Source organism: Artemia sp. Qi Xiang Cuo, chromosome 17 (assembly GCF_049724085.1).
Source record: "Artemia sp. Qi Xiang Cuo chromosome 17, ASM4972408v1, whole genome shotgun sequence".
In the NCBI taxonomy this organism is placed as follows: Eukaryota; Metazoa; Arthropoda; class Branchiopoda; order Anostraca; family Artemiidae; genus Artemia; species Artemia sp. Qi Xiang Cuo.
The window spans coordinates 54,116,326-54,138,915 of NC_142810.1; the positions used below are offsets into that span (position 1 = coordinate 54,116,326).

General features: G+C 36.9%; 1 protein-coding gene across 1 annotated transcript in view; it reads right to left on the bottom strand.

The window, feature by feature from the left end:
• Positions 1–22,590, bottom strand: part of LOC148942350 (uncharacterized) — a 118,734-nt gene that overhangs the window by 44,144 nt on the left and 52,000 nt on the right. The window contains exon 3 of the mRNA XM_089103303.1: positions 16,048–16,214. Coding sequence (XP_088959429.1) covers positions 16,048–16,090 — 43 coding nt within the window. The 5' untranslated portion in view covers positions 16,091–16,214. The remainder of the gene's footprint in view (positions 1–16,047; positions 16,215–22,590) is intronic.

Sequence of the window (22,590 nt, forward strand, 5' to 3'; positions counted from 1 at the left end):
AGACTAGGGAAGAATGTTTGTTTTGGCTGCTATTTGGGTGGCTATCTTTTTATGATAGCTGCGGCAAGAATTCTATGGGACATTAACAACCAAGCACACCTTGTTTCCCTGCAAACAATCGGAAGGATTTAAGGCAAGACTAGGGACGAATGTTTGTTTTGGCTGCTATTTGGGTGACTATCTTTTTAAGATAGCTGCGGCAAGAATTCTATGGGACATTTAAAACCAAGCACACATTGTTTCACTGCAAACAATTGGAAGGATTTAAGGCACGACTAGGGAAGACTGTTCATTTTGGATGCTATTTGGGTGTCTATCTTTTTAAGATAGCTGCGGCAAGAATTCTATGGGACAATAAAAGCCAAGCAGATATTGTTTCACTGCAAACAATTGGAAGGATTTAAGGCAAGACTAGGGAAGAATGTTTATTTTGGCTGCTATTTGGGTGGCTATCTTTTTAAGATAGCTGCGGCAAGAATTCTATGGGACATTAAAAACCAAGCACACATTGTTTCTCTGCAAACAATTGGAAGGATGTAAGGCAAGACTAGGGAAGAATGTTTGTTTTGGCTGGTATTTGGGTGTCTATCTTTTTAAGATAGCTGCGGCAAGAATTCTATGGGACATTAAAAACCAAGCACACATTGTGTCCCTGCAAAGAATTGGAAGGACTTAAGGCAAGACTAGGGAAGAATGTTTGTTTTGCTGCTATTTGGGTGACTATCTTTTTAAGATAGCTGCATCAATAATTCTAAGGGACATTAAAAACCAAGCACACAGTGTTTCCCTGCTAACAATTGGAAGGATTTAAGGCAAGACTAGGGTAGAATGTTTGTTTTTGCTGCTATTTGGGTGGCTATCATTTTAAAATAGCTGCGGCAAGAATTCTATGGGACATTAAAAGCCAAGCACACATTGTTTCCCTGCAAACAATTGGAAGGATTTAAGGCAAGACTAGGGAAGAATGTTTGTTTTGGCTGCTATTTGGGTGACTATCATTTTAAGATAGCTGCGGCAAGAATTCTATGGGACATTAAAAACCAAGTACACATTGTTTCCCTGCACACAATTGGAAGGATTTAAGACAAGACTAGGGAAGACTGTGTGTTTTGACTGCTATTTGGGTGGCTATCTTTTTAAGATAGCTACGGCAACAATTCTAAGGGACATAAAAAACCAAGCACACCTTGTTTCACTGCAAACAATTGGAAGGATTTAAGGCAAGACTTGGGAAGAATGTTTGTTTTGGCTGCTATTTGGGTGGCTATCTTTTTAAGATAGCTGCGGCAAGAATTCTATTGGACATTAAAAACCAAGCAGATATTGTTTCCCTGCAAACAGTCGGAGGGATTTAAGGCAAGACTAGGGAAGAATGTTTGTTTTGGCTGCTATTTGGGTGGCTATCTTTTTAAGATAGCTGCGGCAAGAATTATATGCGACATTAAAAACCAAGCATACATTGTTTCCCTGCAAACAATTGGAAGGATTTAAGGCAAGACTAGGTAAGAATGTTTGTTTTGGCAGCTATTTGGGTGGCTATCTTTTTAAGATTGCTGCGGCAACAATTCTAAGGGACATTAAAAACCAAGCATACCTTGTTTCCCTGCAAACAATTGGAAGGATTTAAGGCAAGACTAGGGAAGAATGTTAGTTTTGGCTGCTATTTGGGTGACTATCTTTTTAAGATAGCTGCGGCAAGAATTCTATGGGACATTAATAACCAAGCAGATATTGTTTCACTGCAAACACTTGGAAGGATTTAAGTCACGACTAGGGAAGAATGTTTATTTTGGCTGCTAGTTGGGTGGCTATCTTTTTAAGATAGCTGCAGCAAGAATTTCTATGGGACATTAAAAGCCAAGCACACATTGTTTCCCTGCAAACAATTGGAAGGATTTAAGGCAAGACTAGGGAAGAATGTTTATTTTGGCTGGTATTTGGGTGTCTATCTTTTTAAAATAGCTGCGGCAAGAATTATATGGGACATTAAAAACCAAGCACACATTGTTTCCCTGCAAACAATTGGAAGGATTTAAGGCAAGACTAGGTACGAATGTGTGTTTTTGCTGCTCGTTGGGTGGCTATCTTTTTAAGATAGCTGCTGCAAGAATTCTATGTGACATTAAAAACCAAGCACACATTGTTTCCCTGCAAACAATTGGAAGGATTTAAGGCAAGACTAGGGAAGAATGTTTGTTTTGGCTGCTATTTGGGTGTCTATCTTTTTAAGATAGCTGCGGCAAGAATTCTATGGGACATTAAAAACCAAGCATACATTGTTTCCCAGCAAACAATTGGAAGGATGTAAGGCAAGACTAGGGAATAATGTTTGTTTATGCAGGTATTTGTGTGGCTATCTTTTTAAGATAGCTGCGGCAAGAATTATATGGGACATTAAAAACCAAGAACACATTGTGTCCCTGAAAAGAATTGTAAGGATATAAGGCAAGACTAGGGAATAATGTTTTTTTTGGCTGCTATTTGGGTGGCTATCTTTTTAAGATAGCTGCAGCAAGAATACTATGGGACATTAAAAACCAAGCACGCATTGTTTCCCTGCAAACAATTGGAAGGATTTAAGGCAAGACTAGGGAAGAATGTTTGTTTTGGCTGCTCTTTGGGTGGGCTATCTTTTTAAGATAGCTGCGGCAAGAATTCTATGGGACATTAAAAACCAAGCACACATTGTTTCCCTGCAAACAATTGGAAGGATTTAAGGCAAGACTAGGGACGAATGTTTTTTTAGCTGCTAATCGGGTGGCTATCTTTTTAAGATAACTGCAGCAAAAATTATATGGGATATTAGAACCAAGCACTAATTGTTTCCCTGCAAACAATTGGAAGGATTTAAGGCAAGACTAGGGACGAATGTTTGTTTTAGCTGCTAATCGGATGGCTATCTTTTTGACATAACTGCAGCAAAAATTATATGGGATATTAGAACCAAGCACACATTGTTTCCCTGCAAACAATTGGAAGGATTTAGGACAAGACTCGGAAAGAATGTTTGTATTGGCTGCTATTAGGGTGGCTGTGTTTTTAAGATAGCTGCGGCAAGAATTCTATGGGACATTAAAAACCAAGCACACATTGTTTCCCTGCAAACAATTGGAAGGATTTAAGGCAAGACTAGGGACGAATGTTTGTTTTAGCTGCTAATCGGGTGGCTATCTTTTTAAGATGACTGCAGCAAAAATTATATGGGATATTAGAACCAAGGACACATTGTTTCCCTGCAAACAATTGGAAGGATTTATGGCAAGACTAGGGAAGAATGTTTGTTTTGGCTGCTATTTGAGTGGCTATCTTTTTAAGATAGCTGCGGCAAGAATTCTATGGGACATTAAAAACCAAGCACACATTGTTTCCCTGCAAACAATTGGAAGGATTTAAGGCAAGACTAGGGAAGAATGTTTGTTTTGGCTGCTATTTGGGTGTCGATTTTTTTAAGATAGCTGCTTCACGAATTCTATGGGACATTAAAAACCAAGCACACATTGTTTCACTGCAAACAATTGGACGGATTTAAGGCAAGACTAGGGAAGAATGTTTGTTTTGGCGGCTTGTTGGGTGTCTATCTTTTTAAGATAGCTGCGGCAATAATTCTCTGGGACATTAAAAAAAAAGCACACATTGTTTCACTGCAAAGAATTGGAAGGATGTAAGGCAAGACTAGGGACGAATGTTTGTTTTGGCTGCTCTTTGGGTGGCTATCTTTTTAAGATAGCTGCAGCAAGAATTCTAAGGGACATTAAAAACCAAGCACACAGTGTTTCCCTGCAAACAATCGGAAGGATTTAAGGCAAGACTAGGGAAGAATGTTAGTTTTGGCTGCTATTTGGGTGTCTATCTTTTTAAAATAGCTGCTGCAAGAATTCTATGGGACATTAAAAACCAAGCACACATTGTTTCCCTGCAAACAATGGGAAGGATTTAAGGCAAGACTAGGGAAGAATGTTATTTTTGGCTGCTATTTGGGTGGCTATCTTTTTAAGATAGCTGCTGCAATAATTCTATGGGACATTAAAAACCCAGCAGAAATTGTTTCCCTGCAAACAATATGAAGGATTTACGGCAAGACTAGGGAAGAATGTTCATTTTGGCTGCTCTTTGGGTGTCTCTCTTTTTAAGATAGCTGCGGCAAGAATTCTATGGGACATTAAAAACCAAGCACATATTGTTTCCCTGCAAACAGTCGGAGGGATTTAAGGCAAGACTAGGGAAGAATGTTTGTTTTGGCTGCTATTTGGGTGGCTATCTTTTTAAAATAGCTGCGGCAAGAATTCTATGGGACATTAAAAACCAAGCACACAGAGTTTCCCTGCAAACAAGCGGAAGGATTCAAGGCAAGACTAGGGAAGAATGTTTTTTTTGGCTGCTCTTTGGGTGGCTATCTTTTTAAGATAGCTGCGGCAAGAATTCTATGTGACATTAAAAACCAAGCACACATTGTGTCCCTGCAAACAATTGGAAGGATTTAAGGCAAGACGAGGGAAGAATGTTTGTTTTGGCTGCTATTTGGGTGGCAATCTTTTTAAGATAGCTGCGGCAAGAATTTTATGGGACATTAAAAACCAATCAAACATTGTTTCCCTGCAAACAATTGGAAGGATTTAAGGCAAGACTAGGGACGAATGTTTGTTTTGGCTGCTAATGTGGTGGCTATCTTTTTAAGATAGCTGCGGCAAGAATACTATGTAACATTAAAAACCAACCACACATTTTGTCCCTGCAAACAATTGGAAGGATTTAAGTCAAGACTAGGGACGAATTTTTTTTTTGAGATGCAAATCGGGTGGCTATATTTTTAAGTTAAATGAAGAAAAAATTATTTGGGATATTATAACCAAGCACAAATTGTTTCACTGCAAACAATTTGAAGGATTTAAGTCAAGACTAGGGACGACTGTTTGTTTTAGCTGCTAATAGGTTGGCTATCTTTTTAAGATGACTGCAGAAAAAACTATATGGGATATTATAACCAAGCACACATTGTTTCCCTGCAAACAATTGGAAGGATTTAAGGCAAGACTAGGGAAGAATGTTAGTTTTGGCTGCTATTTGGGTGGCTATCTTTTTAAGATAGCTGCGGCAAGAATTCTATGGGACATATAGAACCAAGCACACATTGTTTCTCTGCAATCAATTGGAAGGATTTAAGGCAAGACTAGGGAAGAATGTTTGTATTGGCTGGTATTTGGGTGTCTATCTTTTTATGATAGCTGCGGCCAGAATTCTATGGGACATTAAAAACCAAGAACACCTTGTTTCCCTGCAAACAATTGGAAGTATTTAAGGCAAGACTAGGGAAGACTGTTAGTTTTGGCTGCTATTTGGGTGACTATCTTTTTAAGATAGCTGCGGCAAGAATTCTATGGGACATTTAAAACCAAGCACACATTGTTTCCCTGCAAACAATTGGAAGGATTTAAGGCAAGACTAGGGAAGAATGTTTATTTTGGCTGCTATTTGGGTGGCTATCTTTTTAAGATAGCTGCGGCAAGAATTCTATGTGACATTAAAAACCAAGCACACATTGTTTCCCTGCAAACAATAGGAAGGATTTAAGGCAAGACTAGGGAAGAATTTTTTTTTGGCTGCTATTTGGGTGGCTATCTTTTTAAGATAGCTGCGGCAAGAATTCTATGGGACATTAAAAACCAAGCACACATTGTATCCCTGCAAACAATTGGAAGGATGTAAGGCAAGACTAGGGAAGAATGTTTATTTTGGCTGCTATTTGGGTGACTATCTTTTTAAGATAGCTGCGGCAAGAAATCTATGTGACATTAAAAACCAAGCACACATTGTTTCACTGCAAACAATTGGAAGGATTTAATGCAAGACTAGGTAAGAATGTTTGTTTTGCTGCTATTTGTGTGACTATCTATTTAAGATATCTGCTGCAAAAAGTCTAATGGACATTAAAAACCAAGCACACATTGTTTCCCTGCAAACAAATGGAAGGATTTAAGGCAAGTCTAGGGAAGAATGTTTGTTTTGGCTGCTATTTGGGTGTCTATCATTTTAAAATAGCTGCTGCAATAATTCTATGGGACATTAAAAGCCAAGCACACATTGTTTCCCTGCAAACAATTGGAAGGATTTAAGGCAAGACTAGGGAAGAAGGTTTGTTTTGGCTGCTATTTGGGTGACTATCATTTTACGATAGCTGCGGCAAGAATTCTATGGGACATTAAAAACCAAGAACACATTGTTTCCCTGCACACAATTGGATGGATTTAAGGCAAGACTAGGGAAGAATGTTTCTTTTGGCTGCTATTTGGGTGTCTATCTTTTTAAGATAGCTGCGGCAAGAATTCTATGGGACATTAAAAACCAAGCAAACATTGTTTCCCTGCAAACAATTGGAAGGATTTAAGGCAAGACTAGGGAAGAATGTTTATTTTGGCTGCTATTTGGGTGGCTATCTTTTTAAGATAGCTGCGGCAAGAATTCTATGGGACATTAAAAACCAAGCACACATTGTGTCCCTGCAAACAGTTGGAAGGATTTAAGGCCAGTCTAGGGAAGAATGTTTGTTTTGGCTGCTATTTGGGTGGCTATCTTTTTAAAATAGCTGCGGCAAGAATTCTATGGGACATTAAAAACCAAGCACACATTGTTTCCCTGCAAACAATTGGAAGGATTTAAGGCAAGACTAGGAAAGAATGTTTGTTTTGGCTGCTATTTGGGTGGCTATCTTTTTAAGATGGCTGCGGCAAAAATTCTATGGGACATTAAAAACCAAGCATACATTGTTTCCCTGCAAACAATTGGAAGGATTTAAGGCAAGACTAGGGAAGAATGTTTGTTTTGGCTGCTATTTGGGTGACTATCTTTTTAAGATAGCTGCGGCAAGAATTCTATGGGACATTAAAAACCAAGCACACATTGTTTCCCTGCACACAATTGGAAGGATTTAAGGCAAGACTAGGGAAGAATGTTTGTTTTGGCTGCTATTTGGGTGTCTATCTTTTTATGATAGCTGCGGCAAGAAATCTATGGGACATTAAAAGCCAAGCACACATTTTTTCCCTGCAATCAATTGGAAGGATTTAAGGCAAGACTAGGGAAGAATGTTTGTTTTGGCTGCTATTTGGGTGACTATCTTTTTATGATAGCTGCGGCAAGAATACTATGGGACATTAAAAACCAAGCACACATTGTTTCCCTGCAAACAATTGGAAGGATTTAAGGCAAGACTAGGGAAGAATGTTTTTTTTGGCTGCTATTTGGGTGTCTATCTTTTTAAGATAGCTGCATCAAGAATTCTATGGAACATTAAAAACCAAGCACACATTGTTTCCCTGCAAACAATTGGAAGGATTTAAGGCAAGACTTGGGAAGAATGTTTGTTTTGGCTGCTATTTGGGTGGCTATCTTTTTAAGATAGCTGCAGCAAGAATACTATGGGACATTAAAAACCAAGCACACATTGTTTCCCTGCAAACAATTGGAAGGATTTAAGGCAAGACTAGGGAAGAATGTTTGTTTTTGCTGCTCATTGGGTTGGCTATCTTTTTAAGATAGCTGCGGCAAGAATACTATGTGAAATTAAAAACCAACCACACATTGTGTCCCTTCAATCAATTGGAAGTATTTTAGGCAAGACTAGGGAAGAATGTTTTTTTTTAGCTGCTAATAGGGTGGCTATCTTTTTAAGATATATGCTGCAATAATTATACGGGAGATTCGAACCAAGCACTAATTGTTTCCCTGCAAACAATTGGAAGGATTTAAGGCAAGACTAGGGACTAATGTTTGTTTTAGCGGCTAATCGGATGGCTATCTTTTTCACATAACTCCAGCAAAAATTATATGGGATATTAGAACCAAGCACACATTGTTTCACTGCAAACAATTGGAAGGATTTAGGACAAGACTCGGAAAGAATGTTTGTATTGGCTGCTATTTGGGTGGCTGTGTTTTTAAGATAGCTGCGGCAAGAATTCTATGGGACATTAAAAACCAAGCACACATTGTTTCCCTGCAAACAATTGGAAGGATTTAAGTCAAGACTAGGGACGACTGTTTGTTTTAGCTGCTAATCGGGTGGCTATCTTTTTAAGATGACTGCAGCAAAAACTATATGGGATATTAGAACCAAGCACACATTGTTTCCCTGCAAACAATTGGAAGGATTTAAGGCAAGACTAGGGAAGAATGTTTGTTTTGGCTGCTATTTGGGTGGCTATCTTTTTAAGATAGCTGCTGCAAGAATTCTATGGGACATAAAGAACCAAGCACACATTGTTTCCCTGCAAACAATTGGAAGGATTTAAGGCAAGACTAGGGAAGAATGTTAGTTTTGGCTGCTATTTGGGTGACTATCTTTTTAAGATAGCTGCGGCAAGAATACTATGGGACATTAAAAACCAAGCACACATTGTTTCCCTGCAAACAATTGGAAGGATTTAAGGCAAGACTAGCGAAGAATGTTTGTTTTGGCTGCTCTTTGGGTGGGCTATCTTTTTAAGATAGCTGCGGCAAGAATTCTATGGGACATTAAAAACCAAGCCCACATTGTTTCCCTGCAAACAATTGGAAGGATTTAAGGCAAGACTAGGGACGAATGTTTGTTTTAGCTGCTAATCGGGTGGCTATCTTTTTAAGATAACTGCAGCAAAAATTATATGGGATATTAGAACCAAACACACATTGTTTCCCTGCAAACAATTGGAAGGATTTAAGGCAAGGCTAGGGAAGAATGTTTGTTTTGGCTGCTATTTGGGTGGCTATCTTTTTAAGATAGCTGCGGCAAGAATTCTATGGGACATTAAAAACCAAGCACACATTGTTTCCCTGCAAACAATTGGAAGGATTTAAGGCAAGTCTAGGGAAGAATGTTTGTTTTGGCTGCTATTTGGGTGTCTATCTTTTTAAGATAGCTGCGGCAAGAATTCTATGGGACATTAAAAACCAAGCCCATATTGTGTCCCTGCAAACAATCGGATGGAGTTAAGGCAAGCCGAGGGAATAATGTTCATGTTTTGGCTGCTATGTGAGTTGCATTCTTTGTAAGATAGTTGCGGCAATAAAACTATGTAACAATAAAAACCAAGCATACCTTGTGTCTCTGCAAAAACGCGGAAGGATTTAAGGCAAGACTAGGAAATACTGTTTGTTTTGGCAGCTATTTGGGTGTCTATCTTTTTAAGATAGCTGCGGCAATAATTCTATGGGACATTAAAAACCAAGCACACATTGTTTCCCTGCAAACAATTGGAAGGATTTAAGGCAAGACTAGGGAATAATGTTTGTTTTGGCTGCTATTTGGGTGGCTATCTTTTTAAGATAGCTGAGGCAAGAATTCTATGGGACATTAAAAACCAAGCACACATTGTTTCCCTGCAAACAATCGGAAGGATTTAAGGCAAGACTAGGGAAGAATGATTGTTTTGGCTGATATTTGGGTGTCTATCTTTTTATGATAGCTGCGGCAAGAAATCTATGGGACATTAAAAGCCAATCACACATTTTTTCCCTGCAATCAATTGGAAGGATTTATGGCAAGACTAGGGAAGAATGTTTGTTTTGGCTGCTATTTGGGTGACTATCTTTTTATGATAGCTGCGGCAAGAATTCTATGGGACATTAAAAACCAAGCACACATTGTTTCCCTGCAAACAATTGGAAGGATTTAAGGCAAGACTTGGGAAGAATGTTTGTTTTGGCTGCTATTTGGGTGGCTATCTTTTTAAGATAGCTGCAGCAAGAATACTATGGGACATTAAAAACCAAGCACACATTGTTTCCCGGCAAACAATTGGAAGGATTTAAGGCAAGACTAGGGAAGAATGTTTGTTTTGGCTACTCTTTGGGTGGGCTATCTTTTTAAGATAGCTGCGGCAAGAATTCTATGGGACATTAAAAACCAATCAGCACATTGTTTCCCTGCAAACAATTGGAAGGATTTAAGGCAAGACTAGGGACGAATGTTTTTTTTTAGCTGCTAATCGGGTGGCTATCTTTTTAAGATAACTGCATCAAAAATTATACGGTATATTAGAACCAAGCACTAATTGTTTCCCTGCAAACAATTGGAAGGATTTATGTCAAGACTAGGGACGAATGTTTGTTTTAGCTGCTAATCGGGTGGCTATCTTTTTAGGATGACTGCAGCAAAAATTATATGTGATATTAGAACCAAGCACACATTGTTTCCCTGCAAACAATTGGAAGGATTTAGGACAAGACATTGCACACATTGTTTCCCTGCAAACAATTGGAAGGATTTAAGGCAAGACTAGGGAAGAATGTTTGTTTTGGCTGCTATTTGGGTGGCTATCTTTTTATGATAGCTGCTGCAAGAATTCTATGGGACATTAAAAACCAAGCACACCTTGTTTCCCTGCAAACAATTGGAAGGATTTAAGGCAAGACTAGGGAAGAATGTTATTTTTGGCTGCTATTTGGGTGACTATCTTTTTAAGATAGCTGCGGCAAGAATTCTAAGGGACATTAAAAACCAAGCAGATATTGTTTCCCTGCAAACAATTGGAAGGATTTAAGGCAAGACGAGGGAAGAATGTTTGTTTTGGCTGCTATTTGTGTGGCTATCTTTTTAAAATAGCTGCGGCAAGAATTCTATGGGACATTAAAAGCCAAGCACACCTTGTTTCCCTGCAAACAATTGGAAGGATTTAAGGCAAGACTAGGGAAGAATGTTTGTTTTGGCTGCTTTTTGGGTGGCTATCTTTGTATGAGATCAGCGTAAAGAACTCGATGTGACAGTAACATCCAAACAAACAGAGTGTCACTGAAATCACTCGGAAGGATGCAAGGCAAGACTCGGGAATACTTTTTGTTTTGGCTGCTCGGGGTATGACACTCTTTTTATAATAGCTGCAGCAAGACTTATATGTGACATTAAAAACCAAGCACACATTGTGTCCCTGCAAAAAATTGGAAGGATTTAAGGCAAGACTAGGGAAGAATGTTTGTTTTGGCTGCTATTTGGGTGGCAATCTTTTTAAGATAGCTGCGGCAAGAATTTTATGGGACATTAAAAACCAAACAAACATTGTTTCCCTGCAAACAATTGGAAGGATTTAAGGCAAGACTAGGGAAGAATGTTTGTTTTGGCTGCTATTTGGGTGGCTATCTTTTTAAGATAGCTGCGGCAAGAATACTATGGGACATTAAAAACCAAGCACACATTGTTTCCCTGCAAACAATTGGAAGGATTTAAGGCAAGACTAGGGAAGAATGTTTGTTTTGGCTGCTCTTTGGGTGGGCTATCTTTTTAAGATAGCTGCGGCAAGAATTCTATGGGACATTAAAAACCAAGCACACATTGTTTCCCTGCAAACAATTGGAAGGATTTAAGGCAAGACTAGGGACGAATGTTTGTTTTAGCTGCTAATCGGGTGGCTATCTTTTTAAGATAACTGCAGCAAAAATTATATGGGATATTAGAACCAAACACACATTGTTTCCCTGCAAACAATTGGAAGGATTTAAGGCAAGACTAGGGACAAATGTTTGTTTTGGCTGCTCTTTGGGTGGGCTATCTTTTTAAGATAGCTGCGGCAAGAATTCTATGGGACATTAAAAACCAAGCCCACATTGTTTCCCTGCAAACAATTGGAAGGATTTAAGGCAAGACTAGGGACGAATGTTTTTTTTAGCTGCTAATCGGGTGGCTATCTTTTTAAGATAACTGCAGCAAAAATTATATGGGATATTAGAACCAAGCACACATTGTTTCCCTGCAAACAATTGGAAGAATTTAGGACAAGACTCGGAAAGAATGTTTGTATTGGCTGCTATTTGGGTGGCTGTGTTTTTAAGATAGCTGCGGCAAGAATTCTATGGGACACTAAAAACCAAGCACACATTGTTTCCCTGCAAACAATTGGAAGGATTTAAGGCAAGACTAGGGACGAATGTTTGTTTTAGCTGCTAATCGGGTGGCTATCTTTTTAACATAACTGCAGCAAAAATTATATGGGATATTAGAACCAAGCACACATTGTTTCCCAGCAAACAATTGGAAGGATTTAGGAAAAGACTTGAAAACAATGTTAGTATTGGCTGCTATTTGGGTGGCTGTATTTTTAACATGAGCTAATTAAACATCATGGCAGAAAAAACTATGCTGGCATTTAATCATCTTAAGAAAATTTAAATTTGCAGCTTTTTAAACAGTAATTGTGATTATCGAAGGGCTGTAAATCAAAAATTAATTCTTTACTCAAAGAGTGGGAGAATAACGGGTTTTTAGAAGGTTGTATTTTTAATAATATTGTATTAAAAACTCTGTTTTCTTATCTTACAGCTGCTACCACCATTTACTATTTTCTTTTAGGAATTTGTTACCTTATATTAATCTTTTTCAATTTATTATCCAAATACTTTCTTATTCTATGGTATTTTACATTATTATTATCATTATAAAGTATTTAAAATGTTACTGTAATCTGAAAGAGTTTGTTAGTTTAGTTAAGTAGGGTATGACGATATCTGTAGTGAGATGACAATTTTTAACTTCAAAAACTTTCAATAAATACTTTAACTAAACAAAATTCAAGTATAGCAAATACTCTTTGATCATAGTTGAGCTGGTATAGATTGAGAAGCAATAACACAGTCCTTTAAGAACTTGAAAAGACAGTTTTCTAGCGTGAAGAACAAGTTACATGTTAAGCTTTTTGTCATAAAAATCTGTCTAAAAAATCCGATATGGTTGCAGCAGTAGCTACAATCTAGTAAAGAGCAAGCCACAGTCGTAAGTAGCCAAAAGTTGAAAAACACGTTTAAAAAAACTGTCTCATGAGAAACAATCGCCATTTGACCGGAATAGGAATGGTAACTATTATTTCGGCTAATCTTAAAAGTGAAAGTTTATTGCAAAAAACACATTTATGGTATTCCGAAAAGAAGGCCGGAATCTCTCAAAAATGGAGCAAAAATAGATGTGCTCCGGGGATCAGCTGATCCCCGGGGATCCAGGGATCATGCTGGGATCAGCATGGTCGAAGACCATGCACAGGTTTTCAGCTCCAGGTGGTTAATTTGCTAAAATCAAAACTAAAAATGAATTTTCCCTCTGATTGTTTTACTAACTTGGTTAAATAGGCATTTGAAAGATATATATTCTAGCAGGCTCTTGTTGATCAATCTCTTTAACCTATACATATGATACGGTCAAAATCCATGCAGAAACAGAAAGAAAAGGAATTCAAGCAAGACACCAAAACGCCTGTCCTTGTCTGAATTGCAACTATGGCGTTTTTTTTTTTAAGCAAACAGGATGTTAAAAGTTTTAGTGCCCATTTTAAGTGGTAAAAAAATTGGAAGACAGCTAGTCCCCCTCCCCTCCGGTCCCCTCCACAAGGTTTGCCATATCAAAAATATTAAGATAGTGGGAACATGGGTGTAAGTTACACAAATATAGTGCTAAAACAATCAACAAATGAAATTGAATTATCAGCCCTGTTGGTTCAGAAGGGTAGAACGTTGGTGTTTGAATCATAATTTAAAGGGTTAAAGTCCCTTTTTGGGCATTTTTCTTTCAATCATTCTCTGTGCTTTCTATATGATTATTTGGACAAACTGTCTTTGTTAAGGCTGACTACGATAATTCTTTAAAAAAAGAAGCTGTTTTCCTACTGTGCCAAAAAATCAGGATTAACAAACAAAATTAGAGCAGTTTTGATTTCGATTGTTTTTCTGGTAATTTTTGGATTAAACAAAAACTTTTTAACATTTTCTCTTAGCATTTCAGTAAAAAATTAAATATTCGAATTTGTCAATTCGTTTGTTTCTTTTAGCCCAATAATGTCTGAAGAAGTGGCTGTAAGTTACTCAATTTGCCCATTGTTCATATACAGCCTAGTATTTGTTATTGAGAAATATTCGGACATATTTTAGGGTGGAATTTTAACAGAGAGGGGGGGGGGGGTTCTAGAGAGGGGGGGGGGTTACAAGGGACGTTTTTAATGAAAACAAGTTTTTGGGGAAAGTTTTCAGGAGAAATTATATATGGGGAAGGGGAATTCGTGGCATTTTTGAAGTCGTCGCAAATTAAATAAAAAAAATTCGACTGGAAGTAAAGAGCAACATTAATACTTATAACGAACGGAAAATATTCCGAATATGAGAGAGGTTGCCCTTCCCCATCTCTAAAAAAAATAAAAAAAGATCATGTCAGTGTTGCTTCTACATTGAATTTAAATTAAAAGCTGTGCTAGATTAATTTTAAAAAGAACGAAGTTTTTCTGAGGGAAGTAAAGAGCGAAGTTGAGACTTAAAACGAACAAAAATTATTGCTTCATAGTCTATCTGACATATATCGATAAAACTAATAGAAATAAACCTACTAATAACATTTCCCTATACTTTTTATGATCATGGAAAATTAGCGCTTTACTGAAAACACAAAAGCCAAGTACAAAACAAAAAAGAATATTGATTTAGGAGTCAAAAGTGAGTGCATAGCCTGATAGCAAAAACTAATCTATGACGCTTTTCATACTCATACATCAGCTGTCATATTAGTAACTTTCAGTATACAATTAAATTATCCTAAAATTTCAGCATAAAAATAGATATTATTTTAAAAACCTTAAAGTCATTGGAAAGCATATAAAAATATTGAATTTATTTATGAGGTAACATCTTGGTCGCAACAGCTTTAATACAAATAGTGAGTAATATTCAATTTTAAATTATAAAAAAAACACGCTTTAATATTACTTGAAATGAAGAATAAATAACCATAATATGGACTCGAGAAATCTGGTTAATTTTCTCTATATAATGGAGTTTCAAATAAATTATAAAGATGGACTATAGTGCTAATACTATCAAGATGGCTTCACTTCGGACTTGTTTTAAATTATAAAGATGGTCTATAGTGCTAATACTATCAAGATGGCTTCACTTCGGACTTGTCTACAAACTAATCTGGAAATATCCCTTTCAGAACCAGAGCAAAATCTAATCATTAGAATGAGTTCATTATGCTAAAGTGAAACCAAATAAAAAAAAAAAAAAAGAGCAACAATCCTAAATCCTTTTTTTTTAAGTTTCCTTTTGCTTTTACGTTAACAAGACTTCTTCGTATTGTTTCGTATTTTTAGTAAAGCGCTAGCTTTCTATAATCATACAAAAATAGGGAAGCATCATCACTAGGTTTATTTGCACTAGTTTTACCGATATATGTTAGATAGACTGTTAAACAATAATTTTTTTTCGATTTAGGTTTCAACTTCTTCAGATGATTTGCCCCCAACCATGCCCTGCACTCCTGGCCAAATGCAGTGAATCAAAAGATCAATACCTGTACAGTGCCAACCATTGATCAGTATGCAAAAAAACTTTCTAAGCGTTTTTTAAGTTTTATGTTTGCTCTTTACTTGCATTAGAATTTTTTATTATTATCAAAATGAATTACTTATAAAATGTTTTATCAAGGAAATATTGCAGAGGTTAAATAAAGTTTAAAGCAGGATTATTAATACCCTTAAGAAAAATTATGCGAGTTGACCATAATGCCCTTATGAAATACACAAGTGTGATCCCGACTGTCTTATGATTTTGAGCTTCCGAGTTATTTTATTGATTTGTATTCAAAATTCTCTTGAAGTCTGAAATAATTCAAGGTTTGTCGGGCTAGTGAGGCTAGATAAAATAGCTTTAATGAGATAGGAATTTTAACTTCAAAAACGTTAAGAAAACAACTTAACTTGAAAAAGAAAATGAATTCAAGTATAGAAAAAAAAACCCTTAGATCGAAATTAAGCAACTTAGCATTACAATATAAGAACACAATTCAACTTTCTGTCTGCACGGTGTCTCTTGGGTCTTTTGCAACTAGCGTGGAAACTTCATAAAACATAATGGCCCCTTAAAATTAGGTACTAACTGACTTAATAATCAGTACTTAATAATACATGACAATCAGATTTTACATTGCAAACTACTGTAACCCATCACGACCTATCAAAAGTATTCAGTAGAAACTTTTTCCACACAATGCTTTGAGAAAAAAAAATAAATATAAAGCAGCTTGGCTTAATCAAGTGGAATATTAAATACCTTGCTTCACAGCTGTGATTCCGAAGAGGTTGAGACTGTCCATCTTTCACTAATTGAATCAAATACACTGTCAGCTTGTCTTGGCTACTCAGGAAAATTAGAAATATTAAAAATCTGAACAATTAACGAATTTGATAGCTATATCTTCCAAAGAAATCCAGGAGGACCTAAAATAGAAAATTGCTTTAAAGATAGGCATAAAAAGCATAAATAAATGGATTCCAAAATTTAAAAAAATTATTCATACTTCTATCTTTATATTTACCACTTAATGAAACCTTCTAAAAATTATTTCATTTTTGTGCTTCAATTAAACCGTTCATAAAGACAATGCAGTGTGTGCCAAATAGCCTAGTCTTTTTATATTACCAAGGTCATTACAAATATGCAGTAATAAATTTTTCCTTATTCTATATTAAGGGCAACATTTAAGAGACATTCTAATCTGAAACAGGTTTATGATAATATTTTTGTTTAATGCTAACTGCCTAACTTATGATCATCATATGATCAACATATCATAGGCAGCACAATAGCAGTGCGAAGTACAGAAAGATGTGGGCACAATTAATATAATATTATTTAATTAATAATATAATATTAATAATATATTTATATCTATAAATATAATTTATTTATTTAGACCAATGCATATTTTATAGAAGGAATTCTCGAAGAAACTTCAAAAAAGGGCTGACTAAATTGGGAATTAAGTTTGTTTTGGCTGCTATTTGGGTGGCTATATTTTTAAGATAGCTGCAGCAAGAATTCTGAGACATTGAAAACCAAGCACACATTGTTTCCCTGCAAACAATTGGAAGGATTTAAGGCAAGACTAGGGAAGAATGTTTGTTTTGGCTGCTATTTGGCTGGCTATATTTTTAAGACAGCTGCAGCAAAAATTCTATGGGACATTAAAAACCAAGCACACAATGTTTCCCTGCAAACAATTGGAAGGATTTAAGGCAAGACTAGGGAAGAATGTTTGTTTTGGCTGCTATTTGGGTGGCTATATTTTTAAGATAGCTGCAGAAAAAATTCTAAGAGACATTGAAAACCAAGCACACATTGTTTCCCTGCAAACAATTGGAAGGATTTAAGGCAAGACTAGGGAAGAATGTTTGTTTTGGCTGCTATTTGGGTGGCTATCTTTTTAAAATAGCTGCAGCAAGAATTCTTTGGGACATTAAAAACCAAGCACACATTTTTTCCCTGCAAACAATTGGAAGGATTTAAGGCAAGACTAGGGAAGAATGTTTATTTTGGCTGCTATTTGGGTGGCTATCTTTTTAAGATAGCTGCAGCAAAAATTCTAAGGGACATTAAAAACCAAGCACACATTGTTTCCCTGCAAACAATTGGGCAAACAATTGGAAGGATTTAAGGCAAGACTAGGGAAGAATGTTTGTTTTGGCTGCTATTTGGATGGCTAGATTTTTAAGAGAGCTGCAGCAAGAATTCGATGGGACATTAAAAACCAAGCACACATTGTTTCCCTGCAAGCAATTGGAAGGATTTAAGGCAAGACTAGGGAAGAATGTTTGTTTTGGCTGCTATTTGAGTGGCTATCTTTTTAAGATAGCTGCAGCAAAAAATCTAAGGGACATTAAAAACCAAGCACACATTGTTTCCCTGCAAACAATTGGAAGGATTTAAGGCAAGACTAGGGAAGAATGTTTGTTTTGGCTGCTATTTGGGTGGCTATGTTTTTAAGATAGCTGCAGCAAGAATTCTATGGGACATTAAAAACCAAGCACACATTGTTTCCCTGCAAGCAATTGGAAGGATTTAAGGCAAGACTAGGGAAGAATGTTTGTTTTTGCTGCTATTTGAGTGGCTATCTTTTTAAGATAGCTGCAGCAAAAAATCTAAGGGACATTAAAAACCAAGCACACATTGTTTCCCTGCAAACAATTGGAAGGATTTAAGGCAAGACTAGGGAAGAATGTTTGTTTTTGCTGCTATTTGGGTGGCTATGTTTTTAAGATAGCTGCAGCAAGAATTCTATGGGACATTTAAAACCAAGCACACATTGTTTCCCTGCAAGCAATTGGAAGGATTTAAGGCAAGACTAGGGAAGAATGTTTGTTTTGGCTGCTATTTGGGTGGCTATATTTTTAAGATAGCTGAAGCAAAAATTCTAAGGGACATTAAAAACCAAGCACACATTGTTTCCCTGCAAACAATTGGAAGGATTTAAGGCAACACTAGGGAAGAATGTTTGTTTTGGCTGCTTTTTGGGTGGCTACCTTTTTGAGATAGCTGCAGCAAAATTTATATGGGGCATTCAAAACCAAGCACACATTGTTTCCCAGCAAACAATTGGAAGAATTTAAGGCAAGACTAGGGAAGAATGTTTGTTTTGGCTGCTATTTGGCTGGCTATATTTTTAAGACAGCAACAGAAAAAATTCTATGAGACATTAAAAACAAGCACACATTGTTTCCCTGCAAACAATTGGAAGGATTTAAGGCAAGACTAGGGAAGAATGTTTGTTTTGGCTGCTATTTGGGTGACTATCTTTTTAAGATAGCTGCAGCAAAAATTCTAAGGGACATTAAAAACCAAGCACACATTGTTTCCCTGCAAACAATTGGGCAAACAATTGGAAGGAGTTAAGGCAAGACTAGGGAAGAATGTTTGTTTTGGCTGCTATTTGGCTGGCTAGATTTTTAAGATAGCTGCAGCAAGAATTCAATGGGACATTAAAAACCAAGCACACATTGTTTCCCTGCAAGCAATTGGAAGGATTTAAGGCAAGACTAGGGAAGAATGTTTGTTTTGGCTGCTATTTGAGTGGCTATCTTTTTAAGATAGCTGCAGCAAAAAATCAAAGGGACATTAAAAACCAAGCACACATTGTTTCCCTGCAAACAATTGGAAGGATTTAAGGCAAGACTAGGGAAGAATGTCTGTTTTGGCTGCTATTTGGGTGGCTATGTTTTTAAGATAGCTGCAGCAAGAATTCTATGGGACATTAAAAACCAAGCACACATTGTTTCCCTGCAAGCAATTGGAAAGGATTTAAGGCAAGACTAGGGAAGAATGTTTGTTTTGGCTGCTATTTGAGTGGCTATCTTTTTAAGATAGCTGCAGCAAAAAATCTAAGGGACATTAAAAACCAAGCACACATTGTTTCCCTGCAAACAATTGGAAGGATTTAAGGCAAGACTAGGGAAGAATGTTTGTTTTGACTGCTATTTGGGTGGCTATGTTTTTAAGATAGCTGCAGCAAGAATTCTATGGGACATTTAAAACCAAGCACACATTGTTTCCCTGCAAGCAATTGGAAGGATTTAAGGCAAGACTAGGGAAGAATGTTTGTTTTGGCTGCTATTTGGCTGGCTATATTTTTAAGACAGCTGCAGCAAAAATTCTATGGGACATTAAAAACCAAGCACACATTGTTTCCCTGCAAACAATTGGAAGGATTTAAGGCAAGACTAGGGAAGAATGTTTGTTTTGGCTGCTATTTGGGTGGCTATGTTTTTAAGATAGCTGCAGCAAGAATTCTATGGGACATTAAAAACCAAGCACACATTGTTTCCCTGCAAGCAATTGGAAGGATTTAAGGCAAGACTAGGGAAGAATGTTTGTTTTGGCTGCTATTTGGGTGGCTATATTTTTAAGATAGCTGCAGCAAAAATTCTATGGGACATTAAAAACCAAGCACACATTGTTTCCCTGCAAACAATTGGAAGGATTTAAGGCAACACTAGGGAAGAATGTTTGTTTTGGCTGCTATTTGGGTGGCTACCTTTTTGAGATAGCTGCAGCAAAAATTATATGGGGCATTCAAAACCAAGCACACATTGTTTCCCTGCAAACAATTGGAAGAATTTAAGGCAAGACTAGGGAAGAATGTTTGTTTTGGCTGCTATTTGGATGGCTAGATTTTTAAGATAGCTGCAGCAAGAATTCTATGGGACATTAAAAACCAAGCACACATTGTTTCCCTGAAAGCAATTGGAAGGATTTAAGGCAAGACTAGGGAAGAATGTTTGTTTTGGCTGCTATTTGAGTGGCTATCTTTTTAAGACAGCTGCAGCAAAAAATCTAAGGGACATTAAAAACCAAGCACACATTGTTTCCCTGCAAACAATTGGAAGGATTTAAGGCAAGACTAGGGAAGAATGTTTGTTTTGGCTGCTATTTAGGTGGCTATCTTTTTAAGATAGCTGCAGCAAGAATTCTATGGGACATTTAAAACCAAGCACACATTGTTTCCCTAAAAGCAATTGGAAGGAATTAAGGCAAGACTAGGGAAGAATGTTTGTTTTGGTTGCTATTTGGGTGACTATCTTTTTAAGATAGCTGCAGCAAAAATTCTAAGGGACATTAAAAACCAAGCACACATTGTTTCCCTGCAAACAATTGGAAGGATTTAAGGCAAGACTAGGGAAGAATGTTTGTTTTGGCTGCTATTTGGGTGACTATATTTTTAAAATAGCTGCAGCAAAAATTCTAAGGGACATTAAAAACCAAGCACACATTGTTTCCCTGCAAACGATTGGAAGGATTTAAGGCAAGACTAGGGAAGAATGTTTGTTTTGGCTGCTATTTGGGTGGCTATATTTTTAAGATAGCTGCAGCAAAAATTCTATGAGACATTGAAAACCAAGCACATATTGTTTCCCTGCAAACAATTGGAAGGATTTAAGGCAAGACTAGGGAAGAATGTTTGTTTTGGCTGCTATTTGGCTGGCTATATTTTTAAGACAGCTGCAGCAAAAATTCTATGGGACAATAAAAACCAAGCACACATTGATTTCCTCCAAACAATTGGAAGGATTTAAGGCAAGACTAGGAAAGAATGTTTGTTTTGGCTGCTATTTGGGTGGCTATTTTTTAAGATAGCTGCAGCAAAAATTCTAAGGGACATTAAAAACCAAGCACACATTGTTTCCCTGCAAACAATTGGAAGGATTTAAGGCAAGACTAGGGAAGAATGTTTGTTTTGGCTGCTATTTGGGTGGCTATCTGTTTAAGATAGCTGCAGCAAGAATTCTATGGGACATTAAAAACTAAGCACACATTTTTTCCCTGCAAACAATTGGAAGGATTTAATGCAACACTAGGGAAGAATGTTTGTTTTGGCTGCTTTTTGGGTGGCTACCTTTTTGAGATAGCTGCAGCAAAATTATATGGGGCATTCAAAAGCAAGCACACATTGTTTCCCATCAAACAATAGGAAGGACTTAAGGCAAGACTAGGGAAGAATGTTTGTTTTGGCTGCTATTTGGGTGGCTATATTTTTAAGATAGCGGCAGCAGAAATTCTATGAGATATTGAAAACCAAGCACACATTGTTTCCCTGCAAACAATTGGAAGGATTAAAGACAAGACTAGGGAAGAATTTTTGTTTTGGCTGCCATTTGGCTGGCTAGATTTTTAAGACAGCTACAGTAAAAATTCTATGGGACATTAAAAACCAAGCACACATTGTTTCTCTGCAAACAATTGGAAGGATTTAAGGCAAGACTAGGGAAGAATGTTTGTTTTGGCTGCTATTTGGGTGGCTATCTTTTTAAGATAGCTGCAGCAAAAATTCTATTATCTTTTTAAGATAGCTGCAGCAAGAATTCTATGGGGCATATAAAACCAAGCACACATTGTTTCCCTGCAAGCAATTGGAAGGATTTAAGGCAAGAGTAGGGAAGAATGTTTGTTTTGGCTGCTATTTGAGTGGCTATCTTTTTAAGATAGCTGCAGCAAAAATTCTAAGGGACATTAAAAACCAAGCACACATTGTTTCCCTGCAAACAATTGGAAGGATTTAAGGCAAGACTAGGGAAGAATATTTGTTTTGGCTGCTATTTGGGTGGCTATCTTATTAAGATAGCTGCAGCAAAAATTCTATGAGACATTGAAAACCAAGCACACATTGTTTCCCTGCAAACAATTGGAAGGATTTGAGACAAGACTAGGGAGGAATGTTTGTTTTGGCTGCTATTTGGCTGGCTATATTTTTAAGACAGCTACAGCAAAAATTCTATGGGACATTAAAAACCAAGCATACATTGTTTGCCTGCAAACAATTGGAAGGATTTAAGGCAAGACTAGGGAAGAATGTTTGTTTTGGCTGCTATTTGGGTGGCTATCTTTTTAAGATAGCTGCAGCAAAAATTCTAAGGGACATTAAAAACCAAGCACACATTGTGTCCCTGCAAGGAATTGGAAGGATTTAAGGCAAGACTAGGGAAGAATGTTTGTTTTGCTGCTATTTGGGTGACTATATTTTTAATATAGCTGCAGCAAAAATTCTAAGGGACATTAAAAACCAAGCACACATTGTTTCCCTGCAAACAATTGGAAGGATTTAAGGCAAGACTAGGGGAAAATGTTTGTTTTGGCTGCTATTTGGGTGGCTATCTTTTGAAGATAGCTGCAGCAAGAATTCCATAGGAATTAAAAACCAAGCACACATTGTTTCCCTGCAAACAATTGGAAGGATTTAAGGCAAGACTAGGGAAGAATGTTTGTTTTTGCTGCTATTTGGGTGGCTATATTTTTAAGATAGCTGCAGCAAAAATACTGAGACAT